This window comes from Corvus kubaryi, unplaced genomic scaffold, assembly GCF_017639235.1.
Source record: "Corvus kubaryi isolate FWS band 111438036 unplaced genomic scaffold, C.kubaryi_AGA036_p1.0 37385, whole genome shotgun sequence".
NCBI classification, from domain to species: domain Eukaryota; kingdom Metazoa; phylum Chordata; class Aves; order Passeriformes; family Corvidae; genus Corvus; species Corvus kubaryi.
In genome coordinates, this window is record NW_024581127.1 from 11,925,608 (window position 1) to 11,949,616 (window position 24,009).

General features: G+C 38.8%; 1 protein-coding gene across 8 annotated transcripts in view; it reads right to left on the reverse strand.

Annotated features, from left to right (window-relative positions):
* Window positions 1-24,009, reverse strand: part of RUNX1T1 (RUNX1 partner transcriptional co-repressor 1) — a 114,829-nt gene that overhangs the window by 78,476 nt on the left and 12,344 nt on the right. For 3 of the 8 annotated variants that reach the window (XM_042035870.1, XM_042035872.1, XM_042035873.1), the window contains exon 2: window positions 16,141-16,313. The exons of 3 other annotated variants lie outside the window; for them this stretch is intronic. In XM_042035870.1, coding sequence (XP_041891804.1) covers window positions 16,141-16,228 — 88 coding nt within the window. In that variant the 5' untranslated portion in view covers window positions 16,229-16,313. Of the gene's footprint in view, window positions 1-879; window positions 1,033-16,140; window positions 16,314-24,009 lie in introns of those variants that run through there. 2 more of the 8 variants (XM_042035876.1, XM_042035874.1) reach the window with 1 other exon arrangement.

The window sequence follows — 24,009 nt, forward strand, 5'->3', positions numbered from 1 at the left end:
CCAGCTGTAGGATCTCTAGCCCTGTCTTTTTTTTTATCCAGAACACAGGCTGTTATAATCAGGCACATGGCTTTCTCCAGTCCTTACCAAAGGGGGGAAAAAAACACAAACAAAACACACCAAATTCAATCTACTCAGTTGTGGTCAAGCATCTCACAAAACCCCTCAACAAATCACCCTGCATAGAAGAGTTTTTATTGGCAATAACACTTATCAATTAGACAAGTGATCGTAAGATCCAAGAGTAATATTTTCCTGAGGAAACCGACCTATTGTAACTCCCAGCTCCACAGCAATTCCTCTAATTCAGCAGATTTTTTAATTGTTTTATTTTGAATCAACGTATTTTGGTGATTTGCCTGGTGACAGTGACGGACTATGATTTAGGGCAAGGCTGGAATAATCTGTTTTATAAATCTCCCTCACTTCTCCAACATAAACAGCTTTTCACAGAGATAATTTCAGCTGATGGGTAAACACTGTGAATGATCTCTGACGATCAAATGTTTGCAGATTCAAGGTGCAGCTGACAGTCATGAAAGCCAGCCCGAAGCTGTATTTCTCTTTGCTAAAATGATCCCCTGTGCAGAGCCCTGCACCCACAAAGCTGGTGACTTTCTGCTATTTCTACCCCTTTTCATTGAAACATCCAGTCCTGCTGTAAGTATCATCTCTAGCAGTTCACTTGCACAAATTCCCCTCCCCCCAACACATACACAACAGAATTAGCATCCGCGATCGCTCTGTACCGGTATCAGCTTGCAAATCACCCTCTATATTAAAAGAGAAAAGAAAAAAAAGAGAGGGAAAATATACTATCAAAAAACGATTAGCGTTTCCTCATTTAGAACCGAAAGAGCTGCAATAATTTCGACTCACCAGGCATCCTTGGATAAAATATACCACACTGTAAATGGCTCTCTCCTAAAAGCAAGCTTATTTAGGGCTCAGTGCCTCCTGTTCTGGAATGAACAGAGAGAAGCGAGGAGGGCCATCAGAACTGGCTGTGGCAGCGTAGCTGGAGGCAGGATGCTGGGCGCGTGCGTTTGCCAGGCAAAGACAGATGGAGAGCTGACACTCTGTATTGCACTTGGAGCAGAAATGTGAATGATGACAGGAGCACATGTGGCCTTGAACCCAGCCCTGTCTCTTCAGGCAGAACAATGACAGGGATGTGTGTGCAAATTATCACAACCCCGGCTCCCCTCAGCTGACTCCTTTTACTCTACCTTTCACACCAAGTTCCAGATGACCAAAGAATAGAAACTAAAATGCAGAGTGATAAGCCAAACACTGAATTATTCATTTTTTCTTTAAAAGTTAACCCTTTCCTCTGCTGACAACAATTAAAGAAAAAGCATCACTTTGGATCAGCTCTCCTCCAAATATGGAAACAAATTCATTCTTTATTTTAACAGCCGTAATTTTGCACTCCATAGGACTATGTTTGTTTATTTAGCTAGAAATTCAAAACGTGCAGAAGAATATACAGGAGCCCCCCCTCTTCCCACATTTATGACATTATTATTCTCCTTTACTATGGGGAACGGAGTATCAAAATCACTCCCTCTCTCAGATCCACAGTAGTATGTGTAAAATAGAACACACTTAGAAAGCAGACCACTTACATTTTACTATGGTGCTTTTAACCCCCTGGGATTCTTCCATTGATATGTTCCAAACATTTGCAGCTTACTCTCCTTTACCTTGCATAGTGATCCATGGGGGATGAAAACAAAATCTTCCCTGTAAAGCTTTTTCAAAAGCTAAACAATCATGTCCTCCCAATTTCTGATTTTGTGAACCCCTTCAATGTTTATCCTTCACATGAATAAGGTATGCCTGGCTAGGTTCAATTCACTCTTCCCTATTAAGCTTTAATGGACACCATGATACATAAAACTACAAGTCTTTGTTATAGTGCTTTATCTAAAGCTGGCTATTTTCTTCTCAGCAGTCCCTCCTTAGTCCTTTGTAAAACATCTTTGCCTCTTAGAAGAAACATACGCTTGACTCGCATGCCTTCTGTAGCACATACATCTTTGCACAAAATTCCAGGCACAAGAAAAATATCATCTTTTTTTAAAACTCTCCTCCCATTCAGCACTTGCAAAAGCTTCCTTTAGTAATGAGCATTTCTCCAGTAACTAGCACATAGGTCCTGGTTCTGGTTCAGACTTTGCCTTTGCATTATACATTCAAACCCTTTATGGAAAGGCAACAATTCTCAGTCAGATCTTCTCAGTGTAAGGTCTGTCCTTGTGTACTTATTTATGCACTCCCTGACTTTGCATTATGCCATCTTCTGCCTCTATTACACACAAACAACTCTGCTTTTAGGCCTTCCTCTTCCTTCCTCTAGCTACCACAGAGCCTGATAATGATCTGTTTAGGAAAAGGACACATATGGAAAATTAAGCAGAAAATAACTGTCCCTCCTAGTGTCCAGACTGAACTCATGAATATTTCTCAGTTAAAGAAAATGAATCACTTAATTTACTGATATTTCCATAATACCTTTTTAACACAATCTAAATAGCACCCTTAAGTTTCAAATAAAATGGGAGAGAAACTCCAAACACAGGACTAGCAAATCCAAGACTATCAAGAAGAAAAGAAGCAGCTCCCCTGCCCCAATAAACAGCCCAGCACTAGCAACCTAATGTGTCTGCTACTTGAGGTAGGTCTTTTCTTCATCTTCATCAGACATCTATCATAATGAAGTTCTCTATAATGGATATTTGAGTGTCAGAGAGCCCAAGAGAAACACCAAAACTTGAAAACATTTTCATGACAGTCCACTTTCATGAAGGGAGGAAAAGTGGAGGGGTAAAAACAAGCAAGGGAAACGGAGACAAGAGAAGTCTGTGCCAACAAGGCCTTTAAAGACTTTACTGTCCTTTTGGTTTTATTATTCGATGCACTATTTAAAACCAGTCAGGTAGTATTGTATTTGCTATGTTGTTTTTCTTTTGTAATGCTGTACTCTACACGAAAGGAAAAACATTTTCACAGTTGGAAATGCAACCTTTCATCAACATAGACGCAGCCTGAATCAGCTTCAGAGTAGAAAGTAACGTGTCAAAGGTATGATGCATTTTAATAAAACCAAACAATATTCACTCTTAAAAGAAGGTCTTAATATCAGTACATTGTAAATCCACAGACCATGGCTCACAAAATTGAGCTTCCATATGCTGTGTGATTATGCATCTTTTTTGTGTGTGTAAAAAGCCTTTTTAAGCTGTTATCTGACTACAGTAATTGCCACTTAAATTGATCCACGTCAACAAAACCTGGATCCCTGGAGATTCTCACCTAGAAGTCTGCTCATGGAAGAGGCTAACAGAATGCCTGTGCATCCGAGACTACTTCAGCATTTTCTCAAGCAGCCAGCTGCATGAATAGTTTTTCCCTCTCATTATTTAATACACTGAGGCAGGCAGCAACCCATTTGGCAGTCCTCCCTGAAGAAGTATCTGTGGATATTTATTTGCTTTCCCCACCCCCATTTTTAATGCGGTCACCTAAAGCTTGCCCCAAAAGTTTTTGCACCAGATCTAAAATTTTAGCAGGCCAAGCAAAAGTGGACAGCCCATTCTGTAAAATAGTTTTATTCTCCACCAAGAAAGGAAAGGCAGTGGTTTTAACATAGAACAGTTCTGCTGCATCACAAGAGTCAGAGTACTACCAAAATGAAAGGGATACAAAGAGAGTGAAAAATCTACAGGACAATCTAGGGCCAGTTTCTTTATGGTACACATTACATTACACCATCCTGGGTGGGCACCAGCTCCTTCTTTGATGATCGCTCAAAATGCTTTACAAAATCATTTTAAATCATCCTCTAGGAGTCCTTATTTTGAAAACAGGTAGAGAAGGCAAACCAGTCTCCATAGTCTTGTATTTGAAGGGGAAGAAAAAAGATTTTTATGCAGAGGATGATATAAGGTAGCCAAGACATGGATCTGATGGAAAAGGGAAATTCCTGATGACCATCATTTAAAAGTACAGAGATTGCCTTTTGTGCAAACCCAGCTTAATAACAGGGATTGGAAGTCCACTGAAACACATCTGTAGTTAATGAAAGCTCTCTATTAACAGTGAACGAAGAATTTAACTCAAAGCTTTTCTGTAGGACTTCTCAACTTCCCGCTCTACTTATAGCAGACTGTTGTGATACATTGTGACTTCACACAGTGGGTATTAAGTGAGTTAATTCAAAGGAGCTGAAACCTCATTGATCCTAATTGAAAGCAATACACCCAACCAAATAGTTTTCTACCCCATCTGCTCTGGCCTGCCACCAGCTATTCAATACAAGAGAATTAATAGTTTCAGATATTCTAACAGACCCAATAAAAGCACTCATTTAAGCAAGACTGCATTAACAAAGTGAAAAACCAAGGGCAAAATGGGTTCAAATGGAGCATTTTACTCCTAGTTGGCTTTAACAAAGCTGAATAATGCTTATTCTGACTTTTTATGTGCAAGACTTGATAAACTGAATGAGAAGGCACTCAATGATCAGTCAACGAGCATTGATGAATGGTCATTAGGACCCCCCCAATCTCAGGGAAGGCCATTCCACAAAGTGGCACACCAGCTTGAAAGGGCGGACTCACTAATGTCCAGATTTCCCCGCTTGCTTGTTCCACTTTCACTTTCAGACCAGTAGCCACCAAATGAGGCTGACATATTGGAAAATAATCTTTTATGGGCGAGTGGTAAATAAAAATAGAGGCATTAGCTGGGCTTTCAAATTCAAATCTACTAGTTTTGTCAGCCCCAAAACGTTTTGATTTTCCACCCAGCTGGAAGCTATTAGTGTTTTCTTAAGGCATCCCACTGACAGGGCAAACCCACCTAATGTGTGAGCTGTGGAGCTGATGCAGGGGACAGGGGACAACCACTTCTGGATGCTTTCTTAACTTTATTCAGTTAACTTTATTCAGTCCAACCAAAGTCCAGTAAAGGCAACACCTTCAGGAGAAGCTCACTAATTTCTTGCTGCCCAAGTATCTCAGATTTCCTGGTGCAATGGCAACCCACCTGGGCCTGCACCCTCAGTGCAACTTTTTTCATGACATTGTACCTAGCCTCCCTTGGTTCTACTGCACCACCACAAAAGGCTCAAGTTATCCAAGAAAGGCACAGCACTTCTCTATAAACTTCTAATTCTTTGCTTTGAGATGGAATTTAAATATTCCAAAAAGATATGTGCTTATCTGTTAACAGCAGCTCTTTATGCATGCAACACAAAACATTTGCCAGATAACGCTAAACATTTCCCTTAGCATTTCCTTATTGGCAAGGCTTTCTGGACTTCTGAAAAAAGACAAATGAGACATTTAAAACATACACTGCTCTGTGAAACATAGACTAATTGGGATTACCTACACAAATCAAATACTGAGCAGTTGAAAGAGTCACCAAGGTGGGAAGAAAATATTCTTGGTTGTCTAAGACAAACTGCTGATTATGTTACCTTAAGTACTAGATTAAATTCATTGGAATTGAGAAAGCATTCATGTCTTTCCAGTTAAGAAAACTTGCAAGTTATATCCATATTTCAACAATACTCCAAAGCGTATTTTAAATCATATGTTAAGAAAAGGCAGCCTCGATAGTGGATTAGACTTAACAGCCTAGACTGCCTACTGCTTTTTGATTTTAAAAAACCCCCAAAATTAATTCTTGTTGAACATTTAGAAATTCCAGTGACATTTCAGGTGCATTTCAGGTTTTAAAGCAATGAAAATATACATTAAGACCTAACATCAAAGAACAGTTCCACAAAAAATTAACTGACTCAGAATGAGAGGGACAACATTCAGGCCCTAATGACTGCATGCTCTTTTACTCTCTATATACATTTTAGTAAGAACACTCACATGGACAAACTCACATATAAGTGTACCTGTCTTGGTGTCTATTTCTTTCACTAGATCTAGGCTAAACAAGTTTTGCCTCACATTTTTATTAAAAACTATGTTTTCCATAATGTGGGTAACGTAAATTAGAATTGACTGCTAATTTCTATCATCATTTGACTTCAAAGAAAATTACCACACCATCTGTGCATAGACACCACTCAAGCACTTTAGAAAATTTGATATTGATTTGAAAATATTTCCGAAAGAAAACACCAATGATGCTGTCTCACCAACAGGGAGAGAACACATTTAGTGTGACCTGGAGAAGCCTGGAAGAGAATATCTGCTCCTGCTGAACTATGGCCATATTTTAAGATACAAAAAGAAGGAGAAGGGGGGGAGGGGAGGGGAGAAGAAGGGAAGAAAAAAATGGTTTCAAGCTATCAGTTGCTTTTTGACTTGAAGCTCAGGGTGTTTGTTCATTTAACATGGGTAGGGAAACTCCTCCTGCTGTAGTATATTAACCCAAGTTTTGACCTCTAATCGATGTCTTTTGAATGTATAGGACCTTCATAATAAAGATAATGTGGAGCATATTTGTGTGAAAGCGTATCTACCACTAGCCATAAATTTGAGCCTTGCATTTTTCTCTGCAACATATCAATATTTGTGACACTAGCTAAACATATTTTATTCATTTGACAAGGATTGTTACATTATATTGAAAACTTTTGTTTCAATGTCACCACCTCCCCGTTTTGACTGATGGCGAGTTAGTTTTGTTAAAATGCACGGGGTGATAGCGTATGCTCCAGTGAACTTTCCCTCCTCTCAGCACCAGAGACAAAAACCTGCAGCTCTGCTCTGTGCTGGCAGCCATCTGGCCAGCTTTCTCTCAATGCCTGGCCCACACCACACTGCAGGCAAAATTTCAGGGCTCTAGAGTTCTGTGGAGCTATTCATGACATACCAATTTCACATTTTCTGCTTGTATGCTTGCAACAATAAATGCTAATGAGGACTATGAATGACATTTTTAAAGACAATAAAAAGGTCTCCAAATCCCCTGCATATGGAGACACTATTTTCTAAACTTCACCTTCTGTTGGGAGCCATTACACTCTAAAGGAAAAAAATAACCTAAGGAGAACAATGAGATGATCAAAGCATAACCAAGTCCTTAAGAATTCCAAAGAAAACAATGTTTGCAAAGCTAGCTTAATGACAGACAGATTTTATGCTGATGTACCGCACTAACACTTAAGCATTGTACCTCTCTTTTTCGATAACACTGCTACTTCTCATCGAGGGGCTCAGAACTGGGGGGGGGAGGGGGGGGCCAAGTCATAGCAAATCCTCCTTTTCACTGATCACATATAAGTCTACAAGCCACAGACTTGGACTTAGCAATTACTAATCTCTAGATGAGTCCAAGAATACTCAAAATAAGCCCCAGAATAAACTGTAATTACTAATGGATTTGGAATGCTATGCTTCATAGAGATCTCTGTGCTGACAAAGTGTGGCCAAGACAAATATCAAATTATATTTTCTTTCCCCAAATCTGCCTATTGCAATGCTATTACTAAGAGAAAGAAACGAGAAAAGAGAAAAAAAAGAAAGAGAGAGAAAGAGAGAACAAGAGAGAAGGAGAGAAAGAAAGAGAAAAGGAGAGAAGGAGAGAAGAAGAGAGAGAAAGAGAGAAAGAGAGAGAGAGAAAGAGAAAAGAAAGAAAGAGAGAAAGAGAGAAAAAGAGAGAAAGAGAGAAAGAGAGAGAAAGAGAGAAAGAGAGAAAGAGAGAAAGAGAGAAAGAGAGAAGGAAGTTGCTTTTACTCTGGGAAATGTCTTCTATATTAAGGCCAACTTCCCCTTATTAGGAAGATTAAAAACACTTCCAGGAAAATCCACCAGGTGGAGCAAATACACAGCAATACAAAACATTTATTTATGCTCGTACTGCCATTTTCAACAAGGGGAAAATGGTTTATATGCAAATATTCTTACCTACTGACCTCTCTTCTTCACCCTTTTGTCATATATTGATCAATTTGTATTTATTTACTACATTTATAATGGTACAAAAGCTTCATTCAAAGGGGCCTTCACACAAAGCTATTGTTCCTGATGAGCTCAATACAAATTTGCAAACCACAATAGTAATCAGAAATACAAGGGAAATTCAAGAACAGTATTTTATATATATATATATAAAATTTTATATATATATATATATAAAATTATCTATCTATCTATCTATATGTATATAATTTTTCCCAACAATATAAGGTTGTGCTTGTAGAACACACTGACAAGTATTCAGAAAATAAAGCTTATTCTTACATCAGGTAGCAAAATCTTTGCACTGGCCTCCACTGTAATGGGCTGGAAACACGGCTGTTCTGCATGTCTGGCTATGTTTTTATACACACAGTAGTGCCTGTAACATCACAGCAGTGCCATGGTACAGCATGTTGGTGTTTACTATTAATGCTTTATTTTAGTATGACATCTGTCAACTACTGAGTAATTTCAAGAGGGCAAGTGAATGAGGACTGTAAATAAATATTTCAGCATGTCTAGGACAGCTAAGCATTATTTCCTCATTTAAATTATTTGCTTTCCAGAGCCAGGTGAGAAAGTCACCTCATCATCAAGTATTTTCAGTTTCCCTGATGAATTAGGAGGTCTAATGGAACAAAGGCATGAGGCCACATTTTTACATGAAGAGAACTAAGTCCTAACAGAACAGTGGTTCTTTTATGGATGAGTTTTCTCACAGTTATAATAGGACAACCCACTGCCAGACCCTGCAATTGCTAAAATGCCAAGCAGTATTACCAAATGAACTGATCTAATGCAGTTCAGCATCTGGAAACACAGCAGAATCAGTACATAGACTCATTCAACCCTTGATGATAGAAAAGCATTATCATTTGTAAGGGACAAAAGGAAGGTGGCTGATTTTAGTCAAATCTTTTTCTTTCCATTGTTTCCTTAGTTACACCTTCCATCACATTTTTCTCTCACTTTTCCAAACAGTGGCCTCTGTCTTCTCTCTGCCACCACATCTACTCCTAAATCCATGACTCTGGGGCCAGCCACCTTCTCACTCTGCTACACATCTCTCTTCTCCAACTCTACATGACTTGTCTCTGCTCCAGCTGCCTTGGACATTTATCCTCCCCCACCTCCACTAACCTTGACAGCTAAAAGAAGTTCCAGAATTTCAAGCTGTGAGTACTACCATAAAATATTATCCACAATTAGCACATAAATTGAATAGCAACAACCAGCACTCTAACACTGAGGGAAAAACACTGTGCCAGCTAGGTTTCCCCTACAAAACTAAGCAAGAATGGGATTCACTTGAAGTGCTATTGAAGGAGCACATCAAGCTCCCTGGAGCACAATGTGTTGACCTAATCTCTGTGCTTCTAGTCTGACCCAGATGAATCCCATCATAGCTGAGGAAAATTAAAATACAAAATCTTTGTTTCTATAGGAACTGGGAGGAGCCTTGAGGAACACAGGCCTCTAAATATAACTTCACTTTATCTAAATACTCCACACGGTGCTTTGTTGTAGCCATTCAGAAGAGAAGCAGAAAAATGTAGATTATAAAGTGGAATTTCATACCAAGAACAAATTACACCACTTTACACTAGGAGAGTATCTGCAAAGAGCAGCAGTAAATGTTTGGGCACAATGCAAGGTGCCAGTTTTAATAAAGCCCAAACTATCTTGGGAACTATTACCTGTAAGAAATTTCCTTAAGATTGTCACAGCAGAGGCTGGTGGAGATGGCCAAGATAACTATTTTTTTAAACAGAATGCTGATTTAAAACCATTATCACCAAGGGATTTTTGAGTGGCAACCATGGTGTAAAGGCTATCATTTGTTATCATTTTCAAAGAGGCTCTAGACACGCCATGGGTAGGTGGAAAGACAATGTGGTGGTTGTTGTCACCACACATCCATGGAGAACTTTTCATTTAATGGACTGTGGGTTGAGGTGGGCAATAGTTGGCTAGAGGTCATGGACAGTTCATTGGATTATGAACTCTGCAAAAAAAACCAAAGGCAATTAAAACACTGGAAAAGAGGGACACAACTTACATGACTTGTAAAGGTTTAACTAACAGACAGCGCTTTTATAGAGCTACATAATTTCCTTTATATGTACAAACCCTATACGACATGGGACCGACCACAATGCATAAACCATCTTTTTTTTCATCCTACAGATAAAAGCAATGCTTATTTAAATTATGGCTTCTTTACAGTATGACAGGACAGCTATTTAAAACTACATGTCTAAGTAATCCACTTTTACTTAAAGGCACCTTTACACCAGAGTAACCTAGGCAATCTGTACTGAAGAAAGCAACCTGATTCTAAAGGTGAAGGATTATTGTACATATTTAAGAGTTCATTAGATCACAATTATCATCTGATAACGCTGTAACAGCTCTTTCGTTGCACCATCCCCTGAAAATCCTTTTCAGATGGGGGATTAGTAGCACAATGGATGACAATGACTTTTGGTCTGCCTGCTCTGTAGCTGACTCCTGTGACTGCATACATGCACTGAAGGCTGCCTCTCTTACTCGAGGGTCCCCAGAATCCTCACCTGGCAATGTCTGCATGCAAGAAAAAAAGTATGCCCTTAAATCTGTATTACAAATTCCCAATGAAATAGTAGCAGGGAAAATCTAAGTTATTGCTCAAAAGATTTCAATCTCACCAATGAAGTACCCAAAATCCCTAGCACATGAATATGTTTGCTGAGCCTGGGGGCATAACTCTACAGACTGGACCAATAGCCTTCAGCATGAAAGGAAACGAAACCTTAGTTAATTTTCAGCTCTCCTTCTCTACTCCTGCAACCACAAATATCTTTCTTGGACCAGCTTCTGCCCACAACAATAAAAGGCAATAGTCACATGCTACACACTCAGTTTTGCTGGAAGACCTTTTTAATTATGTTCCCTCCCTTTACTACTTGTAGCCAGCAATCTTAAGTTCTACCAGTACAACTATTAACACCACTATGTTATAAACTCGAGTATTGAAATTGTACAAATAACTGTAATGTTCTTCACTTACCATTTAAACAAGAAGTCATACTTTAATTCTTCACACATAGACATAAAAAAACCAAAGCAAAACAAAACCAAAAACAAACTAACAAAACAAAACCAGACAAAACCAACCAAAACAACCTATCCAAGGCCTTTGCCTATGTAAACATACAGTATCTTTCAGCTGCAAGCATGAGCTTTACATCCCAATGAACACTTCCCATCTATGAACCCAAACCTGAACTCTGCCTGTGACCTCAACGAACAGCAGCTACGAGGAGCAAGGACTAAAACTGACCCTTATCCCAACACTTTAAAATTGAACACCAAACTGGACACCTAAGAAAATCACATGAATAATGAGAATGGAAGCATTGATAGCTGCCACTACTGTTTTAATGCGCCAGAAACAAACACTAGCTTGGTTTGAATCCAGGGGAGAAAGAAAAATAATGCTGCCAAGCACGCTTAAAATGACGAACTTAATATGCCAAGCATGATGATTATATAAATGATAACTATGAAAAATATACCACTTTCTAAAGTTTAACTGCTGCATAAAACAAAATCCACCTCAAATAATTTTCTCCTCAGAAGATTTGATTTCTGAAAATAAGAGGTCAAGCAAGAGAAAAAAGAATCAAAATAACAGAAAAAAGGCGCGAATTCAAAAGCAAAAGGGTTAATGTTTTGTTTTAGTCAGTGTTACACCAATGCCAGAATTACGAAGGAAAGACTAAAAAGAGCCAATTTTTTTCTTTATTATTATTATTCTTTAGAAGAAAAAAATCATGCCTATCTGTCACAGGGTTGTCCGGGCTGGAAGAACCGGCAGGAACCTCAAATTCCTGACCAAACCCTCTTCCACACAATGCCTCCTGAATGGAAGGAACCGAGGCCCGGCAGAGATAGCCCCCTGTCAGGAACCAGCCCTGACGTTTGCGGACAGACGGGGCTGGCCTCGCAGGATGTCAGAGCAGCAAACTGCTGTTCGAGATACTGGGTTTTCACACACTCCCAGCCTGGATGTTTTGCTCTTCAGGTAATTAAACAAGGAAACGGGGCTGATGTGTACGAGTCTGACCCCTGTGCCGCGGCTCCGCGGTTCTGCACATCAACTTCCGCACCAGCCGCCCCAAGCATCAGCAGAGCCTTCTACTGCTGCTCTTGCCTCTCCCGACGCCAGGCTCTAAAACAAATCCTTCTGGAAATATCTGCTGCTATTCCCTCCCACCCCCAGTTTATGAAGGGCTAAATTATCTGCTCTGTTCAACACACCTTGCTGCTTTCTCATAAAAAGAAGGAAAAAATGAAAGAAATGGGTGCTTGGGTGTAGCTGTTCTTCAGCCAGCCATTCAGAATATTAAATTTATTGGGGGGAGGGGATGAACAGACAGAAAGAGGAGGCAAGGGATTCCCAAATTAATGTCTAGTTTAAGGTCATTACTCAAAATCAAAAAGATCCTGAAACATATTGCCAATTTGTCCAGCCAACAGACAGACATTCACTTATTTAGAAATAAAATTGTTCTGATTTAAGCATTATTGAAGAGTCTTTGTCTTACAAGAGGACACAAATCATAGACCTAGGCATTAGAAAAATAGACCAGTGTTTTCTCTCTCTTTTTCCCCAAATTTCAGAAATCAGAAAGGGCAGGTGTTACTACCTATACTTGGTAGAAAACCCTACACAGGACTGCTCTGTGACTGACCTAGTTTCTACACTCTTTAAAGGCTATTTAAACAAAAATTATTTTTAAAAAAGGTAACACATTCCTACTTCTTTCTGAAAAATCCACAGAATAGAATATTGGCTGAAAAGAGAAGAGCCCAGAAGAAAAAGGAGTACAAAAGCATGACTGCTTGTCTGTGTTCAACACAAAGAACATTAAATGAAAACAACTGGCACGCTGCCAAATTCCTATACAGGCAAAGAGATTCAAATAAATTGATTTCACGCATCACACTGACCTGGGATCAGTGAGCAGTGGTACAATACACTTGCTGCTCCATGTGGGGCAAAGCCCATTAATGTTATCAGAGACACATTACATTCAGGGGAGTGTGTGTGTGTGACATTAGTATTTATTTTAATTTGAAAATGTGATCTTTGAAACATTTGAGGTGAGCAGAGGATAAACTCTTACAATATGATATATTTACACGTAAAAGGAACCCAAACTCTGCAAATTCAGGGAAAAAGAAACCACTTTGGAAAAGGAACTTGGAGTGTTTGGTTTCAGTTTACTAATAAATATATCATATTGTAAGAGTTTATCCTCTGCTCACCTCAAATGTTTCAAAGATCACATTTTCAAATTAAAATAAATACTAATGTCACACACACACACTCCCCTCACATTCTACTTTTAACAGTTTTTCTCAAACTGACTTATTCTCTGTAAATTTCCTCCCTTCCCCATCCGCTAGCATTTTATATAGATTATGAGTTATTTTCTTTGAACTTCAAAAGCTGGATTGCTGCCCAGGATACTCTTACTGGCTCAGAAAGCAAGCTGGAGAAATCGGCCACTACTCTCAACTGGCCCAAATCAACCTGACCTAGAGAGAAAAATGCCTTATTTTCAAGGTAGCAGCGAGCAGGGCACCAGTTCCCTTTGTAGAGTCACCCATACATGCTCCCACATACCAGGGAGCTGTCTCCAAACCAGTATTTTGAATTTCACTTTCTTACAACATGTTAAGTAACCCATGTTTGCCATGGAGTCTCTCCTTGTCATCCCAGCTTTGTTTTTCACTAAGCTCTCTCACACTCCAATCAAGAGGAATGCCAGCAAGCCACAGGTGTGTGCCACATGAACAGATGAAATTCTGATTGGAAGGACAATTCACTGTCTATAATACACTTGTACTCCTTTGCATCTATGGTATGTTAGAAGGGGACTTTATTATTTTCACTCTACTCCTTAAGATACATGGGAAGCTAACAATTGTTTTGAAGATAAAAAAGAAAACCAAGAGAAGATGACTTTGCAATAGCAAAATAAAGATGAGGATGCTTGAAAGGGGTCACATCGGCAGAGGTAGTCATTGCTACAAGAGGCCATTGCTTCAAGGGGGCAAGAGACTCAAAACACCTTTTTTTTGCATTTTATTCCATTTAGGTTTCAAATAGCAAGCCAAATCTTCTTAGCCACAGCAAAGTCCAGATTAAGTTAAGCTCAAACAGCATTGGTTTCATCTCTAATTACTCACTGAAATTTAAAAATAAAAAAAAATTGAATATTTGGAGCTTTTTGGCCATTTAAGACTAAAATTTTGGAGCATGTGACAAACAAATACATCCAGATGCAGGTATCTTACCCAGTCACCTCAATTCAAGTAAATGTCAAAATGGGAATGGCCAAAGATCTAAGAACTGTTAACCAGCACTGATCTCTAAGAGCTACAGAGCAGTTTTGAATTCTTCATTACCAAGGTGAAAACTATACAATATCATTAACTCTGTAAGATGTGTCATAGAGAGATGGGTTTATTTAGGTATAAGGTTACAGCTGATGGTACTGCACAGGGAATAGAATCACACAGTATACAGCAACTTCACCACGACAGGGGTGTGTCTGCACCCAGGTGATACAGAGAGCATGACCTGCGCACAGTTAACAACAGCGATAACGTGCTGTTCCCTTCCTTTTGTGAATATTTCAGCAGATTCCTCGGACTTTATAGAGATGAAATGAATTTTAGTTGTATTCATTCCCTTGCTTTAAATGAATGTTATTAGAAAATAAGCCTTTCCCCCAAGTTGTAGGAAATTTCCATTATCTTGCACATGCTCTGACAGCAATAAACCACAATAAACTTCCTATTAGTATGCCAGCACTGCATGCTTCAGGCATGACATCTTTACTTTTACATTCATTTATTTTTTAAATCCTTTATGAAGATCCATATGGCAAAAGAAACCAACCAACAACCACCTGTACAGGGTACATTTACACTTTGAAAAATAAGGCTGTAGATAAAAGGAGAAATTAGTCAGAAGCTATACACTGCTGAATTAGCAAAATACAAACACAAGAAGAAACCCTGCTAAGAATATTCATTCCCTTCCAATGCTGCCCGAGTACACGAAGGTCCCACAAAAGCATTTACTTGTTTTAAAATGAGCTAGGAACTCAAGTTAGAATGCAAATTCATTTTTATTAGGATTTAATTTTCAAGAGTATGTTCACACTGGTACACAAAACCTCAGGCCTGGCCCTTGCCATAAGGCGATGTGCCAAGGCTCCCACTGGCACTCTCAGCTGTTCTCCATCTCTCCACACCCCACAGGCAGAGCAGCATGGACCATGGTGTCTCAGGTGGGAAAACAAGTAATATGATCAAGGCTGAGCTACCTTTAAAACTATCCAGGGCAAAGCCAAGAGTACTCAGACGCTATTCATCTTATTTTGGTACCATACTCTATCAAAGTTATGTCAGGCGACATGGTCCAACACTGAAAAAGAAAGTTATCCAAGTGTTGGAAAGCATTTAAAATCAGTTTAGCAGTTTCTTGCCATGCAGACACACACCATTTTAGAATAAAAAATGTAGTTACAGTAAAGACAGGAATGACTGTCATAGGTTATCTAGAAATTTTGTCCTGCAATAGCAGATTTACTTTTCTAGTACAGTAAAAATCTTTGCACACAAGCAGCAGAAATATCTATTCTTATTATTATCTCAATCAAATTTACCACAGATTCACAATGCAATGAGTTTATCAGAGGGTTCCACTGAATTACAACCAACCATTTTGCCAATGTGATTACAACTGTCTCTTAACCTGGTTGCAAATACTATTCCAATTCACAGTTCAGAAAACTGAACTTCATAATTTCCACAACCCAGCAAAGGAATATTTACACGACACATAAAGAGCAATTATGTCATTAAAAACACAAAAAGAACCCCAAAGTTAAAAATTTCACATATATGTATTTAAAATTTTTTAAAAGTCGTGGGTGATGGATTTTATTAGCATTGCAGTACTCTTTCTTATTGGTATTAAATGAAGACAGCACCTTCATTGATTTAGGCAGACTCTTTGGAGGCTAAAGGGAAAGATTTTTTTTTTTAATTACAGTTCACAAGGCAAGGTACAGTCATTATATACACAAGAATAACTTCTAAAAGGTATTCACGTTATAAAATCAAATATTTTTCTGTTCCTTACCTTGACAAAATTCAAAGTTCCCTTTTTTCCGGCAGTCACCTATCACTAAACTCAGTGCTCTCCAAGTGTTTCTTTTGACAGATATCATTCTCCACCAATCGCTCTGCTAATTTCCTCTTTCCTTTTCTGACTGGGACAGATATTATGTTCACCAGCCCAGAGATCAATCTTTTCTATTGACAACAACAAATGAAAAAAAAAAGAAAAGAAAAAAAAAAAAAAGCATATATCACAGCCAGTTTGAAGCACCACACCCCTTCATTTGCATGATAATAGTTGTCTTTTAAATTAAAAGGGAAGACAAGAAACATTATTCTAAACCAAGTAACCACATTTTCTTAGCTAATATAAGGTAGTACTTTAAAACTGTATTAATTTAATTCTTCAACAAAAGTTGTTTCATAACTTGCTCAGTTAAAACAGCTGACATATAGAAGGCAACAAATTAAGGGCAGCCTATATTCTACCTATTAGTAATTCTGTAAAAATGCTTAGGTTTAAATACATTCATATAATATAAAATATTACATACTTTACCTGGTTCAACAGAAGCTCTTGAGAATCATTTATTAAATCAAAATGTTTACTAAAAATAGAGATCTTCCAATTTACACATTGCTATACTAATTTGGATTTGTAAGTCATAACAGCAAACACATTTAAACAAAGAAAGGCAGATCAAAAAGCTACTGATATATTTACAAATTATCTTCCCACTTTTCAAAAGGCAATTTCCCTCCCACTCCAACACCTACAAAACCTGTTTATTTGGGTTACACAAATACTCTGCCATTTGTATAAGGCTGCATTACAGTGTTGTCAGTTTTTCCAAGGCATTAATATGCTTTTCAGGGGTTCATAATTATGTCAAGACAGAAAGTTTTTTTCAGAGCCAAGCACACACAGTTATGTACATGCTTCAATCTGCAACCACTACTCAAGTATTTCGAGACATAAAGTTAAGCATGCACAAGGATCCGGCCGCAGCTCATGCATCTAACCCAGAATCCACCCCCAACCCTCCCCTGGAGTAGGATCTTTCTGCAAAAAAATGCATCGCCCAAGGGCATTTGCAAAAGATCACATTTGTGTTTGTGCTAGAAATTGCAGTCTTTCCCACAAACAAGCACCCTTCTCAAATCAAAACAAACCTTCCCAAGTTAAGGTTACAGAACAAAGGAGTTCACCAAAGTCCTTTCTTTATTTCCAGTGTTCGTGGTCGGACATTTCCCCACAGTCCTGAGAGAAGCCAAAATTCCACTGATTTCAGTGAAAACAAGTGGTAAGGACTGCAGGACTCTACCCAGAATTTGGCAACTGTAGAGCTCTCAAAGTGACACAATTGCCTCTGGCATTTGGAAAATAATCTCCAAAATGTGGTTAGGACTCCACAACTTGGGTACAATAACTACTTTTACAAAATTATTTTTATTTTGTATGCAATTCTCTAGTTGTCATAATATTCTTACATAGGCAATAAATTTACTTTTCAGTTGTGCCCTAGCATGAATTGTGTACTTTTCAATTGCCCAGACTTTTGTGTAACACTTTAAATTTCCATAAATGCATACAGCATTCTCTGAATTGTTGTTATTGTTTGATCTGATTTTTATGGTCATAAACCCATGCCCCTACCAAAACTGAAAAATCCTCCACTGACCAAATGGCCCTATTAATTTCACTGAGATCATTTAAACATTTGTACCAAGTGATGATAGCACAATCTGGTTTAAATACTGTCTTATAGTGGAATATTAAATTAACATCGTATCTTGGATTCAGAGTTACACAGCAGACATCTGTAAAGATGTATTCATGTTTTGCTAACCTTTTCTAATTTGGCCACTAGAAGCAATTATGGTCAAATATGTTAAACTATGTAACATAAAAATTCAATATTTTTGTCTGCAGAATAGCATACTCCTTTTTCATGACTGGTAAAAGATTTTAAGCATCTTACTGTAAAAAAGTTCTTATTTAAAAAAAAAAAAAACTGTCATCCACTTTACAATGAAGACATCACTTCAATTTGCTACTCTTCCTTTGTTTCAGGCCCATGTTCATTTTTTCTATATGCCACATTTTTCCAAAGTGATGGATGCATTTTGCTATACCCATTCTACACTAATCTCCTTCTTTAAATGTATTTTTGCTTCCTGAATTGTAAACTGCTGCTGTTGTTCAAATACATGAAAAACTGTCTATGTCTGAACTTCACTGAAAGCAGAATGCCTCAAACAATTTGTAGTCTTACATGAGTGTTATAAAAAAGGATCAACATGTTGTATTACCATGGAAATTTTGAAAAACATACTTTCCCAAACAAATATTACTTTTTCTCAATGGTATGAAGTAATGAAAACCACATGTGTAAATCTGCGATCTGTGCAGTAGTTCAAGCTGCTGCTAATAGAAAATACAGAGAGTGAACTCTGCCATATAAAGGATTCTTGTTACAGAAATATAATGTGAAAACCAGATGCAGACAGAAAACCTTAATCACAGATGGGAATGTAATCACTGGCATACAGATTACTTTTTTGATCAATCTCAACCATATGAGAAATGTATTTATTTTCTAAGGAATGCAATAACTCTAGAGAGTCTTCTATTTGAATTCAGTTAACCTCATATTCACGGTGCTTTTATCTTGTATGTGTAGAGAAGGGGGATATAACCCGAGCCAAGATTTTTAGAAGAGCCGTTGGCCCTGGCAAATCATTCTTGTATCAGCTTATCTTTCAAGGAATTAATAGGATGTAAAGACTACAAATATCAGGATCAGCCTCAAATGAAATCAACCATTATTGTACTTCCTAGTTACTGCCAGAAATCCCTTCATCACCTAAGCACTTCCCCAGTTAAATTTTCCCTTTAATATGTGGTTCTTCAGAAATACAATGCTTAGAGCAAGCACATTGTCACACTCAAGTTCCGAGAATCACAACTGGAGTCCTACAGCAAAGAATCTCCCTTTATAAAAGCTGGAGAGTCATCAGTTCAAAACCAAGTTTACCTGGGGCTTCCTTCTAACTGCTGAAAGTCCCTGTGAATGCCCTCCACCCACACAGCTCCCGGGGGTTAGCCGGAAACAAAGGACCACTGCGCAGGGCAGCTATCCAGCTACATCAAGTGTCTAAACCGCCAACTGTATTCTACCGACTATTCAGATCAAGGCAGGACCAAGATAACTCCTGACAGTTTTCACTGGTGGTGACATTTAGGCTACTACAGTAGTAGTAAATGCATCATGTAAAATATGGACTGATACCTCAAACTGCAACATGTATTTAAAAAAAACCCATAACCAAAACCAAAAACCCCAACTTGTGCTAGGAAATAAAACTTAAAGAAAAAGCATTCAGAGATGAGAGGCCTCCAGGGTCTTGGACACCAACAGTGGCAGTTTTACTTCCTGGCAGTCCCCAATCCCTGCTGTGCCCACCTCCTCGATGTACCCAGTCTACCCAAGAATACACACCACTGCCTGACTGTCAACAGTTCACAACTGCACTTATTAATATAACCTACAGTTGGTATAAATTCATTTTAATAGTATAATTAAGTAACACAAATCACAATGGTTTGGTAGCTGTTACACCGGGGCAGAGAGGGGATGACAGAAACCCTTTGACAGGCACAGGGTAGGCAGGTTCTCCCTCTCTCTTATAGCCTCTAAGTCCATTCACCATCATTTCATTTTAGGCGTCTGCAGCAAGAGGACACAGTCACTTCAGTACCCTGCCACAGGGCTCCCAACAACAGCACATCACAGGTGTCCATCAGACTAACTCTGCTGAAGTTCCTGTAAAGATGCTTTCTTGATTGAATGGCTGTAATGCTACGTGAATTTTGAAGTCTGCTATTTGTTTTTTTGCTCCCATGTTAACAACTACCAAACCATTTGATGAAAATACTTCGATTCCACCACTGCAACAAAACAGTTTTTAAAGCATCTCGTCTCTTCTGAGACTTAACTTAAAATTTCTGAGACTGCAGCACTAACAGATATGGCAGAAGTCAACATTTAACGCTAAAGTAATATGGGCTGGATATGCTTGTCTTATTTTTAAACAAGCATGCCTAGATTAATAATAAACTTTGGCCAGATACATATTTTCATTTGCATGTTCTTCATATAGCATCATCATTATGTGCGTGTGTAAAGTGCTAAAAATGGAGTGAAACCTTCCAGCTGAAAACAGTTCCACGTGACAAAACAGAGAGGGATCCTGAAAACTCCTGCTTTGTGTCATGTGCAAGTGTGTGTGCCTGTGTCTTTCTTTTTTTTTTCCCTCTCATCTAATTTCATCTGCGAGAGACTGTCCCTAGAGGACAAGACAAGAGAGAACCAATTATATCCAGCGGTTGGTTTCTCCAAAATGAAGGCATCTGTTCCATGCCAACGACTTCCACATGGAAGAAAAACAGAACTTTGAAGGCATCTGCGTTCATGGTTGACAGTTGCAGATCTTAGGGTCTACTGTAATTGCCCAGCTGCAAACATGATTTGGTTGCTGCTGTTGTCAGCTGATCTCCTTGCACTGAAAAGAAGGGAGTTTAAATAGCAAATAGCTGGATAAAAATCAGATATTCTTCCACAATACTGACACCTTTTCCCTTCTGAAGGAGATATTTTTCCTGGTACAATGGGTTTGATGGAAGTAAATTGCAAAGTGGTTCTTGAACTAACATTTTACAAAATACTCTGCTTAAAAATGCTATTCTTTAAATAATGTACCCATCCAAGCACAATGTGTTCATTATTTGCTAGTATTTCAGGCTGGTATTTTGTAAGAGTGATTCAGAAACCAGTATGATTCAGCAGCCACATAATCCTGCAGCCCACCTTATTTAGCCAAGTAGTCTCAGTAATATCCAGAGTACACCTGAGCAGAAGCTTAGAGTTTTCACCCCAAATGCATATGGCAGATAAATAACTAGTATATTTATTACTCAACTCACATCATTTCCAGCTTGAGTGAATACTTTCCAAAAGATACTTCATAGAAACATTACTGGTAATTACAGCACTGGGTGCCACATTTGCAGTCAGACACTCCGCAAAGCTGTGCACCTTCACTGCTAAAAAAATCAAGCAAGCTGTTAAGAAGAATCTCATATAAAGTAGCAAGACCCGAACTGATTTTTCCAAAGCACAGGACTGAGTGCCATTTAGAGATCCAAGACTATTGTTGGTGCAATTGCAACAAAGACAATAAAAACTGGTCTAAGCAGAAAATGCACTGACATTCTCAATCCTCGACTCACCAGATAAAAGCAGATCATAGTTTCCAGAAATATGTCATGCACCTCTTGAGTTTTTGTAGTTTTCTTACCTAGGACTTTTATGAGTATCTTGAAAGAAGGAAAACAGTATATGATAGGGAAATACTTTTTTCTTTTTTTTTTAACTGAATTCTTTGTTATTCTGCTGGATTCCAGCTGCAATCCCAAACATACTCTGCAACAACAGCATTCAGCCCTCACAGCCAGGTAGCCACTCAGCTTACAAGGGACAGCAAGGATTCCCAGACAGTTTCCCTTGCTTGTCACATATCTCAAATTATTATGAATGCTTGAAGTAGTGAACCTGGGGGGACACAGTAGAGCTGACACTTCCTGACCACTTCTGAATTCCCTCCAGGAAGGACAAGAGTTGGGAGTGAGGACAATTAACACAGCCACCTGTTTCCTGTGACCTCCTAAGGGGCAGAAATGGCCACTGATGACTTGCTCTGGCAATGCCACTGAGGTCCTGCCCACCCTTCTCTCCCCAGAGGAGCCATGGAATAATAAAAACAATAGTGGCCAATAATAGCTCTGTAAGAGATAGTGAAATTTAGGCTTGGACTTAAAAACAAATGAACAAACAAACAAAAAAGAAAATTAACATCAGAAGCTCCCCATGTGAAGAGGATGGGATCAATAAATCTCAGAATGTGGAAGGAAAATTATACATTGATCCCCCCCTTCCAACTACTGTAGCTGTTATTTACTGTAGTTGTGCATTTCTGTGGAAAAAGTCTGGAGCAGGCAGCTGGCTTAAACACAATTTAAAACAGCTCTTGGGATACACAAGTTGAGAATCCTGGCCCAATGGACTCAATAGGAATCTCTGCAAGTATTATTATGGAAGGAACAGGCTTTTTGTCTCCTTTATACAGAAGTCTTATCAGGTAAGCCTGTGATTTACAATTCAAAAAGAATGCCTTGCTTTACACTGGGATCTGAGCTAGCCCGTTTCATTAGGGAGAGATCTAGATCTAAGTCTCAGAATTGATACAAGTATTGTCAAGATCACAGATGTGAGATGGGAGCACAGAAAGCCTGAAGGTCCAGATCCTCAGACTGGCATTTAAACTAAAGAAACACTATCTTCACTGAGAACTGGGCATGGGAGTACCACGGAAAATCTGAGCTCCAATACTTTAATTCAATGTTTACAAGCTCTGCAGATTCATGGAGTTCCATTAATTTATCATGGTGCACATGAAATGTGTACAACATTCAGAAACAACGCTGGGCTTTTCAGTTCAGTAGGATGGTTTCCTTGTCCACCTGTAGCACACTTTAATACAGGTTGCAGCCTGCTTTTCCAGCATTAAGTGGTTTGCCATCAAGCTTTAAAATAATAAATAGCAGAGTCATGAAACAGGTTTTGCTTAATGGTTCCTAGAACTCAGTGACTTCACTCACTAAAACACTTTCTATAACATTACCCTTAAATACTTTTAGCAATGTCACCATTAAAATAAAATAAAAAACCATCCTGGCCACCACCCACAGGTGCCATTATTCCCACATTTGTTGGCAGCTTTTTCTGGCACTGCTACGCTTTAATGGCTCTGGCAACAAACCCCACCTGGATGTCACCAGAAGTGCTCCTTTGGAGCACTCTTCCCAAATATCCTTTGCAGCATTCTTTGTTGCACCCTAACCATCCCATTTTCTAGCAAAAGCCTCACTCTCTCACTGTCAGCCTTGGGGAGTTTTCTCCCTGAACTTGTTTAATGCATGTGTGATTCAATGTTAGGATGAATTTTCCAAGAGGATTTCAGGAAAATATCTTTGCTGCTCAGGTTGGGTGTTCACTCACATCCCAGCTTTAAAATTCCTCTTATTACATCCCAGTAGCACAGCGTGACCAAATCAATGGGACAGCAAAGCACAGGTACAAAACCCTATATAATCTGATGCTTCATCAGAGACTTTGTTAAACCTTGTGACTCCCAGAAAGCACATACAGCTTTACTCAACATGCCACACAACCAGTCATGGCAACACACAGAACCAGCATTCTGATACTGCCATTACAAAAATAAAAGAAGCAAAAACCAGAAAATGTATTCCAAAAAATATGCAAATGTGGGAAAAAAAGGGGTGATTTCTTGGGGGCTGAATTGTTGGGTTTGGTTTTTTTTCCCCAAGCTATTTAAAATGATACCTGGGCCACAACCAAAAGGGGTACCTGTGTGGTCACCGTCAGAAATCAAAAAATGTAGACAGCAGATCTCCAAATAAAAGGCACCACAAAAGTGAAAAGCCAGTGGTAATGCCTACTACTTATGCAAATTGCATATAAACATCCAACATGGCAGACGTACATAAGCCTCCTAGAGCTCCAAAAGTAACTACAGTCTGGTACAATTTGTAATGGTTGTACAACCATCGCCTCAGATGCTTGTCTGAATTCCTGAGCTTTACTCTCTGTAGCAGCTTGGCTCTCCATAAACGATACCTATTTTATTACACGCCGCTGCCTCCCACCATGTGCATACAAATTCCACTCCACTAGGTGGAGTCTTCTGTCTTTCCAGACTGCAACCTAATTTCCAAAAGAACCTGTTAATCTACCCCCCGTGAACT